The sequence below is a fragment of the Temnothorax nylanderi genome, unplaced genomic scaffold (assembly GCF_030848795.1).
Source record: "Temnothorax nylanderi isolate EJ_2023f unplaced genomic scaffold, tnyl_v1.0 TNYL_tig0964_pilon, whole genome shotgun sequence".
In the NCBI taxonomy this organism is placed as follows: domain Eukaryota; kingdom Metazoa; phylum Arthropoda; class Insecta; order Hymenoptera; family Formicidae; genus Temnothorax; species Temnothorax nylanderi.
The window spans coordinates 35,685-48,523 of NW_027250026.1; the positions used below are offsets into that span (position 1 = coordinate 35,685).

Consider the following 12,839-nt stretch of genomic DNA (forward strand, 5'->3'; position numbering starts at 1 on the left):
CATTCATTTGATTCTCGTACCAGAAAGAGAGGTGCTGACTATATTATTCAGTCGTATAAAAGCCCACGCGGTGTGTCCGTGTTAAAGGCATGCACTTACGTATATCGTTCGAGAAATTTACTAGTGTTAACAGCGTGTATATACTTTCATATTATAGTATTTCTTTTGCGTTTATTATAGAGTTTCGATACGAATATCTGTCCTTCAGACTATCGTCGTGCCTAAAGTAAATATGTGAAATAACAAGTGTTCTCGATACTTCACTTTTATTGTGCTCGTGATACTTTCCCGTTTCGTGCCACACGTACTCGAATATCTGCGATTACGATACAATAGCGTTTAATTATTTACGAGATCATATTCTGAATTTGCGTATGTGATATAATACTTGACATTTCGCTCTGCTATATCTGTCCCGCGTTACGTAACAAGCGATTACAATCGTTTTACAAGAATGGCGCCCAGTGCACCGAAACCTGCGGTTACTTTTGATTAATGATATTAATTTAAGGATAATTTACTCGATTCTGTCTGCATTACTATATGACTGGCGATTCATCCCGCTGAGCTGCGTGATTATCTGCGAGATCATTTGTGTACAATAAATACTTTACGTCTTAAGCTATCTACCTTTCCCTTTTTTATTTTTGTACACACTTTCGGAATAGTATTTAAACCGGGATTAGAATATTTTTAAGAGAACTAGCTTCGGTTGGCTGAAAAGCCAGACCATTTCAAACAATAGGAATTAGAAAGATAATAATATTTTATATAAAGATATTCATATTAAATAGCTCTTCCAAACGAGCATGATATTTTGATATAGCGTGATATAGTTATTAAAGATATAATATTAAGAGTTAATGTTCACTTTTATAATGATTAGATATAAATATATAACGATGACAATAAGCGTAATGATAGATGATAAGAAATATACATTTTCTATGATAGTATTGTTAGTATGCAATAATAAAATAATAGACGTAGTAATAAGACTGTTAGTACATAAGATAAATTAGAGCAGAGCTCGTTAACGTGCCTAAGTGCATAAATTCTATAATTAGTAATACTTAAGGTAATACTTAAGGAGAGCTCCCTCCTCACCGATTTCGCTGAATTTAGGCTTAATCGACGCGTTTTTGCACAAAACGAACGAATCTGGCAGAAAAAAGTCCCGCTCTGCCCCGCGAAGCGAGATATTAACTGTTAAAGTTGACGACTATCAGGTTATGAAACCTGTCATACCGCCGCTATGTAGCGACTGGTTTTGCACTTGTTTGAAACATACATTGTTTTTTTTTACATATTTTTTGCTGGATTTTTTTTTCATAATGTGTTTTTCGGCATCGAAATATGAGATTACTTGTATCAAAGCAACAGAGAATATTTTGGAACACAAATTATTTCTGTTACAGATATTAAGCGTTGAAGTTAACGAAACAGAAATAAAATTAATTGTTAAAGCAGAGAATAGTTGGTATATGAAAAGTACAATTTATATGTACTTTTCATATACCAACTATTCTCTCCTTTAACAAATTATTTCTGTTACTGATATTAAGCGTTTAAGTTAACGAAACATAAATAATTTAGTTAAAGCAGAGAATAGTTGATATATGAAAAGTACATACCCATACAGCACATGATATCTTTCGAATGTTCTGTACTCGTACTGTACATATACGTACCGTATATAATATACCTGGAACATTTCTATAACATCTCTAATAGTACATTATTTTTTGTAAATTCTCAGGATGTACTTGTAATATCTCATAGTAGTACATTATTTTTCGTAAATTCTCAGGATGTACTTGTAATATCTTACAGTAGTATATTATTTTTCGCACATTCTCGTATACTACTCAGAATATATAAATTAATACGGATCAGAAGATAAAGTCCGCTCGCGGCGTGTTGCGCTTTCACCGACGACGTCGAATCGGCTAAGTCCGAAGGCGGCGTGTTGATGCGCGCGCTAGGCGAGCCGAAGTCGCCCCGATGAGAGTCGATCGGGCACGAAGCCACGAACACGAAGTCGGACGTCGGACGTCGCGTCGGCGGTCGGATATCTTGTCGAAGTTGTGTCGTGCACGCAAGCGAGAAGCGCGCGAGGACAAGAAACGATCCGTAAGTGCGAGAAACGGCTGTCCATAGTGTCCATGTGCGCGACGGTCTCGTCGACATAACCTTCCGCGGTTTCTTTGGCCCCGTCTTTATTAATTCGGTCATTATTCGCGTATGTGCACGCGAGCGAGGAAACGATCCGCGAGTGCGAGAAACGGCTGTCCATGTGCGCGACGGTCTCGTCGACATAACCTTCCGCGGCTTCTTTGGCCCCGTCTTTATTAATTCGGTCATTATTCGCGTATGTGCACGCGAACGAGGAAACGATCCGCGAGTGCGAGAAACGGCTGTCCATGTGCGCGACGGTCTCGTCGACATAACCTTCCGCGGCTTCTTTGGCCCCGTCTTTATTAATTCGGTCATTATTCGCGTATGTGCACGCGAGCGAGGAAACAATCCGCGAGTGCGAGAAACGGCTGTCTCCGTTCGACAGCAACGTACGACAGCACGTATACGGATACGTGTCTCGTGTGTCGTCCTAAAACGTTGCTCAAACGTTGCGTCAGCCTCTCGCTTTTGCCTTTCGTTCACTTCTACATTCATAAAGTACGGAAAATATTGGTAAGTTTATTATCATAATTCGTAAATAGTGAATCGAGTGAGAATCGGCACAAATTAATGTCACTGTTGTTATTATATTTTTCAGACTCGACGACCGGTGTTTCTTCCGTTTATCTTACACGGACGTATCTCGTGTGTCGTGCTGAAACGTTGCGTCAGCCTCTCGCTTTTGCCTTTCGTTCACCATAGAGGAGGATGTTTCAATGCTATGCTCACCGATATTACGTCTCTATTGGTTCTCCATATATACAGAATATCCCATAATATGTTTTTTTTTCTTAAAAAATATATTATGTACAGACATGTGCACATACGTATGTAACATGATATATGTATACTTATGTATATATGTGTGTGTACATCTATGTATACTGAAGGATGGTCCGTATATGGAAAGAATTTTGTAACATAATACAACACGTATTGAAACATCCACGGACAATATGATGCCTTCCTTTGCCATATATATGTATCATTCGTACAATTATAACTTGCCGCTTACTGTAAATGCGCTGCAATTACGTTATAAAGTCCATTCTAATTATTTTCTATTCGAAATATCGAGATTACCGTCTGACATAACTTACAAGATAAATGTTCGCACTGTAAGAATTGTTTGTCTTAATGTATTATTCAATTGAAAATGTATTCATGAGATATTTGAACGATTGCAGTGTTCTCAAACTTTAAATATTTTCCTATTTCTTTTTTGTTTACTTATGTGCAATCCTTTTTTTAAGAAAACGATTATTTTCGCTAGTTTTAAATATGTACTTTATATGTACTCAAATCACTATGTGATTTAAAGTTCGAGAACACTGCAATATAAGGAAATCGTATGTCACATAAAACAGGCAGTAATCTATTATTCATCCACGACTTTCAGGCTGTATCGCCCATCTCTAGTATAGGATAAACAAAATAATAATTACTTACGCGACTATGTAAATGATTAATGTATTATTCAATTGAAAATGTATTCACGAGATATTTGAACGATTGCAGTGTTCTCGAATTTTAAATCACGCTTAATTTGTAAGTACATTTTTCTGTGCTAACGATAACTTACGAGTGAGGACTCAGATTTTTAAATCTTTCCAACAAGTCGTGTGACTATAATACATTTTCCTATCCTTTTGTTCTAAATAAGCGTCATTAGATACACGACACATGTAAAAAATGCATACTTTCCTATTTCTTTTTGGTTTACTTATGTGCAATCCTTTTTAAGAAAACGATTATTTTCGCTAGTTTTAAATATGTACTTCATATGTACTCAAATCACTATGTGATTTAAAGTTCGACAGCACTGCAATATTCTATAAGGAAATCGTATGTGACATAAAACAGACAGTAATCTATTATTCTATAGCAATTCTCTCATCACGTATGACACTCGAAGTAACATAAGCATTAAACTCGGCGTTATTGCGGTATTAATTGTCAGTATTAATATTTGTAGTGTATAATGTACACACATTGGCAATAATTTACAATGCACATATAAATAAATATGAATTTATAAAATATAAAAGAGTACCAATTATTTAACCCTAATCGAACGTAATAAGTATATACCGTGCATATTCTATCCTTGGTTCTATATTGATACCTGAGATATTCTTGGTATTTACTGCGGGATATTCTCAGTAGATACTATGAACTAGGTGAGGCAGACATAGGAATGTTCTGAGTATGTTCTCAGAAAATCGTGGTACGTATCTCGAATGTTGTGAGAATATACGCAATCTACTGCTGAGATATCCTTCGAACATTCTCAGTATCTACTTGTGCTGTATGGGTATTTATGTGTACTTTTCATATACCAACTATTCTCTGCTTTAACAAATTATTTCTGTTACAGATATTAAGCGTTGAGGTTAATGAAACACAGTAATATGATTATTAATGGATATATCGAGCCTTATTTAATAAATAAAGAAATACAGTGTCCAAAATGTGGTGATAAATTAATAATTGATACAAGTAATCTCATATTTCGATGCCGAAAAACACATTATGAAAAAAAATCCAGTAAAAAATATGTAAAAAAACAATGTATATTTCAAACAAGTGCAAAACCAGTCGCTACATAGCGTCGGTATAACAGGTTTCATAACCTGATAGTCGTCAACTTTAACAGTTAATATCTTGCTTCGCGGGGCAGAGCGGGACTTTTTTCTGCCAGATTCGTTCGTTTTGTGCAAAAACGCGTCGATTAAGCCTAAATTCAGCGAAATCGGTGAGGAGGGAGCTCTCCTTAAGTATTACCCTATAATTTTATGTTATTCAAACGTATGGCTATGGTTTCGAGTCATGTAATATTACTGAGAGTCGAAATGACTGATTAAGAATGAAAATGGCAAGGATTAAAGGTAACATCAACTTTTGATATTTTATGGAAGATTCACCTTCAGTGAGTCGAGACGAGTCTAAATATGCCTCAGTTAAGCTAACTTAACCATCCGATAAGAATTTTACCCGATCAGCTGATTTTTCGAAGGAATCATATTTTAATGATTCTAATGATGGATTACGATTACCAGTGATCTCCTGAAAGGGAATATATGCCCATTATCGATTTTGGACCGATAGTTCAGATTTTGACACTTTGAGATGAATTTCTGTATTTGGGGCAATTTTGATGAAATGAGGATATGAATGGATTCGTAGTGACCTAAAGAACAGGCCCACATAGTTTTTTCCGAAGAAAAGGCCTTAGTTTAACTTTTCACCAGTTTAGGCCTACTTTGCCATTTGTGATGCGATTTTAATAAAAGTGGTCTTAAACGTTTTGTTTAGTCCTAAAGGGACTGCCCATATAGTTTATTTTTGATTTTTTCCATTATAACAAGTTTTTACCTGTTCAGGTGAACTTGGCTAATTATCAACCGAATGAGCCGGGAATGGTCTTAAACGATTACTAGTGTTCCCTAGAAGCGACCCACATAGTTTTTATTCCTTTTTTCTCATTATTTTGAGATTTCATATTTTTCACTGAAAATTGCCAAAATTGAGAATAAATGCAATTATGGTGCAATAACGATATGTACGCATTAGAATAAACATATAGAAAGAAAAGTCTGTTTCTCAATTTTCGCGATATTACCAGATTTAACACTTTTGGGTCAAAAACCGTATTAATTGATTTTTTAAGTTGTGAATGCGATATTTATGTTTAGTAAGACTATCTAAAGTCACCCATAACGAGAAAACGCGAATTTTCTAAAAAATACAGAATTTGATCATTTTGGACAAAATTGTTAAATATCGAATATTTATGAAATGTTTCGATGGATTTGAGTTCAATGGGATGTAAGAAGCCCAAATACAACGTTTATATTCAATTTAAGTGATTATTTCAAAATTTCACCATTTTGTGTCAAATTCCGTATTTTACATAATTATTTAGTTTTAACGGTAGAAATGGTTTATTTATCGTAAAAGGAATCCAACAAGCCCTCATTTATTGAATTCGGACCATTATTAAAGATTTTTATAGATTTTGCGAATTTAGCGATTATCGATAAATATGCGTGTGTGATTACATAGAAGGCATTGTATTGAGATAAGAAAAGCATATCTGAAGTCAGAATTGCACGCGTACGAAGAGTTCGTAGGTCAGTTACGTCAAAGTAGTATGGTAACAGGTACTCCGAGCTCGGGCCGGCCGCGGGGAGTGAGGGGCGCGGGGAATCGGAGTGAGGGGGGGGGGAGCGCGCCTGACCAATCACCAAAAGGCCTTTCCGTACTACTTTTCTAGAACGGAAAGGCAAGACGGTGATTGGTCAAGCGCGCTCCCCCCTCACCCGATTTCCCGCGCCCCTCACCCCCCGCGACCGGCCTGAGGTTAGAAGTATTACCGACCGCGCGCGGAAATCGCGCGTCCTCCCGCGTCGGTCGTCGCGCGCTAACTGATTCTCTTGGGTAAATATGAGCGTCGCGCGTTATCGACCGCGCGCGGAGATCGCGCGCCTTTCCGAAGGAGATCGAACGCGTTTGAACGCGTTTGAACGCGTTCGAACTTGTTCAAGGTCGCTCCTCGAGAGACGTTCCACGAAAATGCGTTCAAGGTCGTTCTTTTCGCGGGTCCCGATCAGAGATGCCAATGGTGCTGTTTTGCCCGCTGCCTGCGCGCCTGGTGGGGGACACGCACACACCTGACGGAGCCGTGTACGTGTGCGCTGGGCGCTCGGCGGCGGCTCGGCCAGCTTCGGGCGGGTAGAAGAGTGCAGACATACACTCGGATGTCTCGTTCTTCCGCGAGTCGTAGCGTAGCCATAGCCGGTTCATCGAAAGTCGTATGCCTTAGCGCGTCGGCTGACTTGGCTCGTCTATTATGTCTCGCGTATCCCTTCTGATGTTGATTTATGAATAAAATATATTTTATGACATTGCAGATGAATAAAATATCCCTTCCCACACTAGGCGCGATACACTGTGTCTCTTAATTATTTAAAAGTAATGAAAAAATCATTTATGTAATTAATAAATTTTACTAACAAAAAATGTTAGTAAAATTTATTAATTACATAAATGATGTCTAATGAAATTATATTATCTTTATTCTGAAAATAACCTATATAAATTAAGTAAAGAAATAAAAAACAGAAAAAGCGTAAATAATAGAAATCCACTCTTGGCCAATATGTACGCTTTCTTCTAAAAAAATCTTGTTATTAATTTAGAAAGATGACTTCTGTTTGCAATTCTTACATTTTTTTAAATAAAAATATATTACTGTACATCATCAGCACACTGCGTAATTTATATTTTCTCTTTACCATATACGATTATATATTTTAATCCATTTATTTTAATAAATATCTATACATATTGTTGGAATACATTTGCTGACTTAATATGACTCATAAAAATGTAAAATTAAACGATGACTTTCAGTTTTTATTTTATATTTGCGGTTTATTATTAGTAATAAATCAATAAGAAATGGAAAGTTTTAAAATATTTATTTTTCTTACAATTATTTGATATCTATTTATAAAATGTGTAATTTTATGCTCGTAATCTTGCACTTTTTATTATCAAATTTTTCAATATGTTATCAGCAATCTTTATAATCTATAAATGCATATTTTGGTGTAATAACATGGTGTCTTTTCTGTCTGAAAGCTGTACTTTGGATTATCTTAAAAATGAGAACTGACTATATTAATACTAGCCTAATTCATATTTATTATAACACCTCTATTTCACTATATTAATTATATGATGTTTTAAATTGACCTCTTCAATCGAATTATTATTTGTTCACTCTCAACATGCTTTGCGTTACCGTGTGTCTGTGAAGTTGGCATATCATTTTCCAGCAGATCAAAAATAAAAGGGAGTTCTTGTCGCATGCAGTCGAGTTCTATAGTTCCTGATACTTTTTAGTAATAGTTCTGTTGATTGGCTGTTGATTGGCTGTTGATTGGCTGTTGATCGGCTTTCGAGCGGTATTAATTTATAAAAAAATTATTCAACATTGCTAGTGTCGGGAACTCTTTAGAAAATGCTTTAGTATGTTCAGAACTATTCGAAAAGTATTTTAGATAAACCGGAACTGCGACATTTCGTACAGCATATCACTCTATTCTCTCTAAATACTCGGCTTTCGGCCGGTATTAATTTATAAAAAAATTATTCAACATTGCTAGTGTCGGGAACTCTGTAGAAAATGCTTCAATATGCTCAGAACTATTCGAAAAATATTTTAGATAAACCGGAACTCCAAGATTTCGGAAAACTAACAGATAATTTTTTCAATGGACTTTTTTTGTCAAAATCAACAGAACTATTACTAAAAAGTATCAGGAACTATAGAACTCGACTGCATGCGACAAGAACTCCCTTTTATTTTTGATCTGCTGGAAAATGATATGCCAACTTCACAGACACACGGTAACGCAAAGCATGTTGAGAGTGAACAAATAATAATTCGATTGAAGAGGTCAATTTAAAACATCATATAATTAATATAGTGAAATAGAGGTGTTATAATAAATATGAATTAGGCTAGTATTAATATAGTCAGTTCTCATTTTTAAGATAATCCAAAGTACAGCTTTCAGACAGAAAAGACACCATGTTATTACACCAAAATATGCATTTATAGATTATAAAGATTGCTGATAACATATTGAAAAATTTGATAATAAAAAGTGCAAGATTACGAGCATAAAATTACACATTTTATAAATAGATATCAAATAATTGTAAGAAAAATAAATATTTTAAAACTTTCCATTTCTTTATTGATTTATTACTAATAATAAACCGCAAATATAAAATAAAAACTGAAAGTCATCGTTTAATTTTACATTTTTATGAGTCATATTAAGTCAACAAATGTATTCCAACAATATGTATAGATATTTATTAAAATAAATGGATTAAAAATATATAATCGTATATGGTAAAGAGAAAATATAAATTACGCAGTGTGCTGATGATGTACAGTAATATATTTTTATTTAAAAAAATGTAAGAATTGCAAACAGAAGTCATCTTTCTAAATTAATAACAAAATTTTTTTAGAAGAAAGCGTACATATTGGCCAAGAGTGGATTTCTATTATTTACGCTTTTTTTGTTTTTTATTTCTTTACTTAATTTATATAGGTTATTTTCAGAATAAAGATAATATAATTTCATTAGACATCATTTATGTAATTAATAAATTTTACTAACATTTTTTGTTAGTAAAATTTATTAATTACATAAATGATTTTTTCATTACTTTTAAATAATTAAGAGACACAGTGTATCGCGCCTAGTGTGGGAAGGGATATTTTATTCATCTGCAATGTCATAAAATATATTTTATTCATAAATCAACATCAGAAGGGATACGCGAGACATAATAGACGAGCCAAGTCAGCCGACGCGCTAACGCATACGACTTTCGATGAACCGGCTATGGCTACGCTACGACTCGCGGAAGAACGAGACATCCGAGTGTATGTCTGCACTCTTCTACCCGCCCGAAGCTGGCCGAGCCGCCGCCGAGCGCCCAGCGCACACGTACACGGCTCCGTCAGGTGTGTGCGTGTCCCCCACCAGGCGCGCAGGCAGCGGGCAAAACAGCACCATTGGCTTCTCTGGTCCCGATTACCTTTCTTCGTTGTTGTTGTATTTCCTCGGTTCGAAGGTCGTTTCGCCCCATATCGCGGATGACGCGATCGCGGCGATTGTGGAGCAAGCGGAGTCGGGGGATCTGGGGAGCGCGGGATCGCGTTGAGATAGGTACGGATTTGAGAAAAAAGGAAAAAAGAAAGACAGAGAACACACAGATGAGATATGTATTTTTTTATTTTGAAAAACTAAAATTATACGTATGTCGACGTGCGCTCACATTATTTTGCGCGTATGAATATATATTTGCAGACACGCGTCGCGACATTATGATCGGAAACAGAGCGCGGTAATTTCACAGTCGACGATGTTGTTAGGATCGAAGAATTCGCTCTTCAGTATCGCATTTTTAGCCGAAGTGCCCGTCTTGATAGCGTTGGCAGCTATCTCCCGATAGCGCGAATACTTCGCGTCGATTTCCTCAGTCGCCGCGTTCAGCGCCGAGAGGATGCGATTGACGCAAAATCGGAGATCGTACAGCGTGACCACGGTTTTGAGCGACATCGCCACACGAGCTGCGTTGGGTAGCTCAATACGCAGGATCGGCAGGTTGTTGATCATTCCGAATTGCAGCGTCATGTCTCCGATTGTTATCGGTGAGGGGGGGCGGGTTCCGTCGACGGGGGTGGATCGCATACACGATAATACGTCGCGTTTGCGCTCGACCAGTCCTTTCCACATATCGAGCGTCAGAGAGACTTCCCTGCCTTGTTTGTCTCCCAGGGCGATATCCACGTACGAAGGCGTGGGTATACTATACCACGGTGACTTAATCGTGATACCTAAGGCTAAGTATTTGTAGCCAGTCGTCGTCAGCAGATAACGCGTCGTTAGGACGCGCACCGCAGGCACGTCAACGGGCATGTCGGTGGGGGGGGGGGGGGTGAGAGCTGGAACGCGACTCCCGATGAAGATGATCGTCCGTCAAATTGATCCTTCGTATCTTGCAGTCGTCGTTCATCTCCGAATCCGTCTCGCGAGGGGAAAAACCCTTCGGCGCGGGTCGATCGGTCAGCGTCGAGAACATTTCGCACGCGCTGTAGTATCGTTCGTTTCTGATTTTTTTATCCGACGCGTCGTATTCGGCTGACGATGCGATACTGATGCTTTGGGGGGACACATCGGTATAAGTAGAAAAGTTCTTACTATATATCGCGCGATGTGCGACGTGGTGTGGGAATTTGCGCAGTTCTCTACTTCTTTCGGCGGATACGGCGATCGGAAAGCCGAACGCCGCCGCCGCCGTCGTCATCGTACGAATCGCTCGCCGGTGACGTTAAATCGTTGAGGCGTACGATTCGATCGAGGAGATCGCGCAACTGTTGCAACAGTTCGGCTTTAAGGCAGACGATATTCAGCATCCGCAGATCGAATTTACCAGCCGCCGTGACGGCCTTCGTAAATTCGTTGAATTTGTAGAACTGCGTCCGAGTGGTGAAGTACAGATTGCCGTCGACGTATCGGAAGATCGACGTCACACCGGTCGGTATTCCGGGAAACGTCGTTTCGAGAGGCGTAAATCTGATAACTCTCTTCGCACATTCGTCTATCTCGGCTACCGAGTTACCGTTGAACACCACGAAGGAACGTCCTCTGTAGGTGTTTACCGCTCCGTTGATTATCGTTTTTTCGAGAAATCCGAGTTCATGCAAGGTCTTCGGCCAATCTGGCCGCAGAGTAAATTCAGGATATTGAACCATGTATACCAAATTATCTACGAACACCATGAGATCACCGGACGGCGATTGATAGGCTGCGGCTATGCGTGTGTAATTGTTCTGAAGAAAGCTCATGTGATTCGAAAGGGCTAACGGTCCGTTGTACGTCCTACCGTCCAGATCGATCGACCAAACGTAACGCTTGTACGAGATGTACATTCGATTTTCCAAAATCAATATCACGTTTACGCGATCAATGCTGCACAGGTCCGGCGATGGCTGTGGCGGCTGCGGCGGCGGCGGCGTCTGCGAGGGCTCGTTCGTCAGTTTTTCACCGTACAAACGTTGAATGTCCATAATGTCGAATTTGTCGAGCTTGACCGGATACTGCTTGACGGGCGAGTACGCGAACATCACCGAAGTCGGGCGCTTATTGTGCAAAAATCCGAGAGAGTGACCGATCTCGTGCGTCAGCGTGAATTGTAGGGAGAACTTATCCGAGGGATTTTTACTGACGTGAATGTGCCACGGCTCGTCCCCGTCGACGTGCACCTCGGAGACGAACCCCGCTTCGTCCGTCGGGAGAGACGCGTGGGCGAGCACGTTACCGGGACCGTCGAATTTGGCCGAGCAATGTGGTCCGTTTACCTTGACAATCGTGTTACTGTGACGTAGGCGTCGCCAAGATATTATAATGTCAGGATTCGTTTCGGAGCGTTCGAACGTCAATGCTGAATGCTGCGACCACAGGTCAAACGCGGCCCGCGCCGTGTTTAACTCGTTCTCGGTGGCTACGAAAAAATCCCACGTCAGGTGCGTCTTTGGCCATTTGGATAAACTCGCTCTCGTTCCATGCTTCAGGATATCTCGAAAACCGCATCGCGGTTTACTCATCATTTGCAGCGTTTCGTTGTTAGGCGTTCCGTCGCTGGGTAAATCGTAGTATTTCTGAAAATCTTCGACAGCTTTGCGAAGAACGTCGTTTCGTCTCTGAGCCGGAACCGCGTCCACATCTTCGGTCAGATATCCGTATTTCTGCAGGTAATCGAATGCGAGTGTGTAATTCTCCTCCGTGGGATTGATGCACCTCACAGCGATAAAACACACGGTTAACGCGATGACGCGCGTGAGCCACATCGTCGAGAGCGAGAGAGACGTGGAACTGTGATGACGGTGCGTTGCGGTTTGAGCGCGATCGCGATGAGCGTTCCGGATGTGAATGTTTACGCGAGGACGCTCGTTAGCGATAGCGTGGATAGGTGGCGGCGGGGTCTCGGGTGGAAAAAATTGCGTCGAAGATTCCGGCGGATGAGTCGGTTTGATAAGATGCATTTTTTTCTCGATGCAAAATACC

At 39.3% G+C, this 12,839-nt stretch overlaps 1 protein-coding gene and 1 long non-coding RNA gene across 2 annotated transcripts; one reads left to right on the forward strand and one right to left on the reverse strand.

Moving 5' to 3' along the window:
• The first annotated feature begins 1,916 nt into the window (after positions 1-1,916).
• Positions 1,917-3,690, forward strand: LOC139786149 (uncharacterized). The gene is made up of 2 exons (XR_011722192.1): positions 1,917-2,488; positions 2,777-3,690. It is a non-coding gene; the product is annotated as an uncharacterized lncRNA (long non-coding RNA).
• A 7,330-nt stretch (positions 3,691-11,020) lies between these two features.
• LOC139786151 (matrix metalloproteinase-18-like) lies at positions 11,021-12,622 on the reverse strand. The gene has a single exon (XM_071725299.1). The coding sequence runs from the start codon at positions 12,620-12,622 to the stop codon at positions 11,021-11,023; it is 1,602 nt and encodes a 533-aa protein (XP_071581400.1).
• Positions 12,623-12,839: the final 217 nt, after the last annotated feature.

What these genes read in the sequence shown, in the direction of transcription:
- LOC139786151 (XM_071725299.1), bottom strand. Translation starts at nt 12,622, where the DNA reads ATGTGGCTCACGCGCGTCATCGCGTTAACCGTGTGTTTTATCGCTGTG.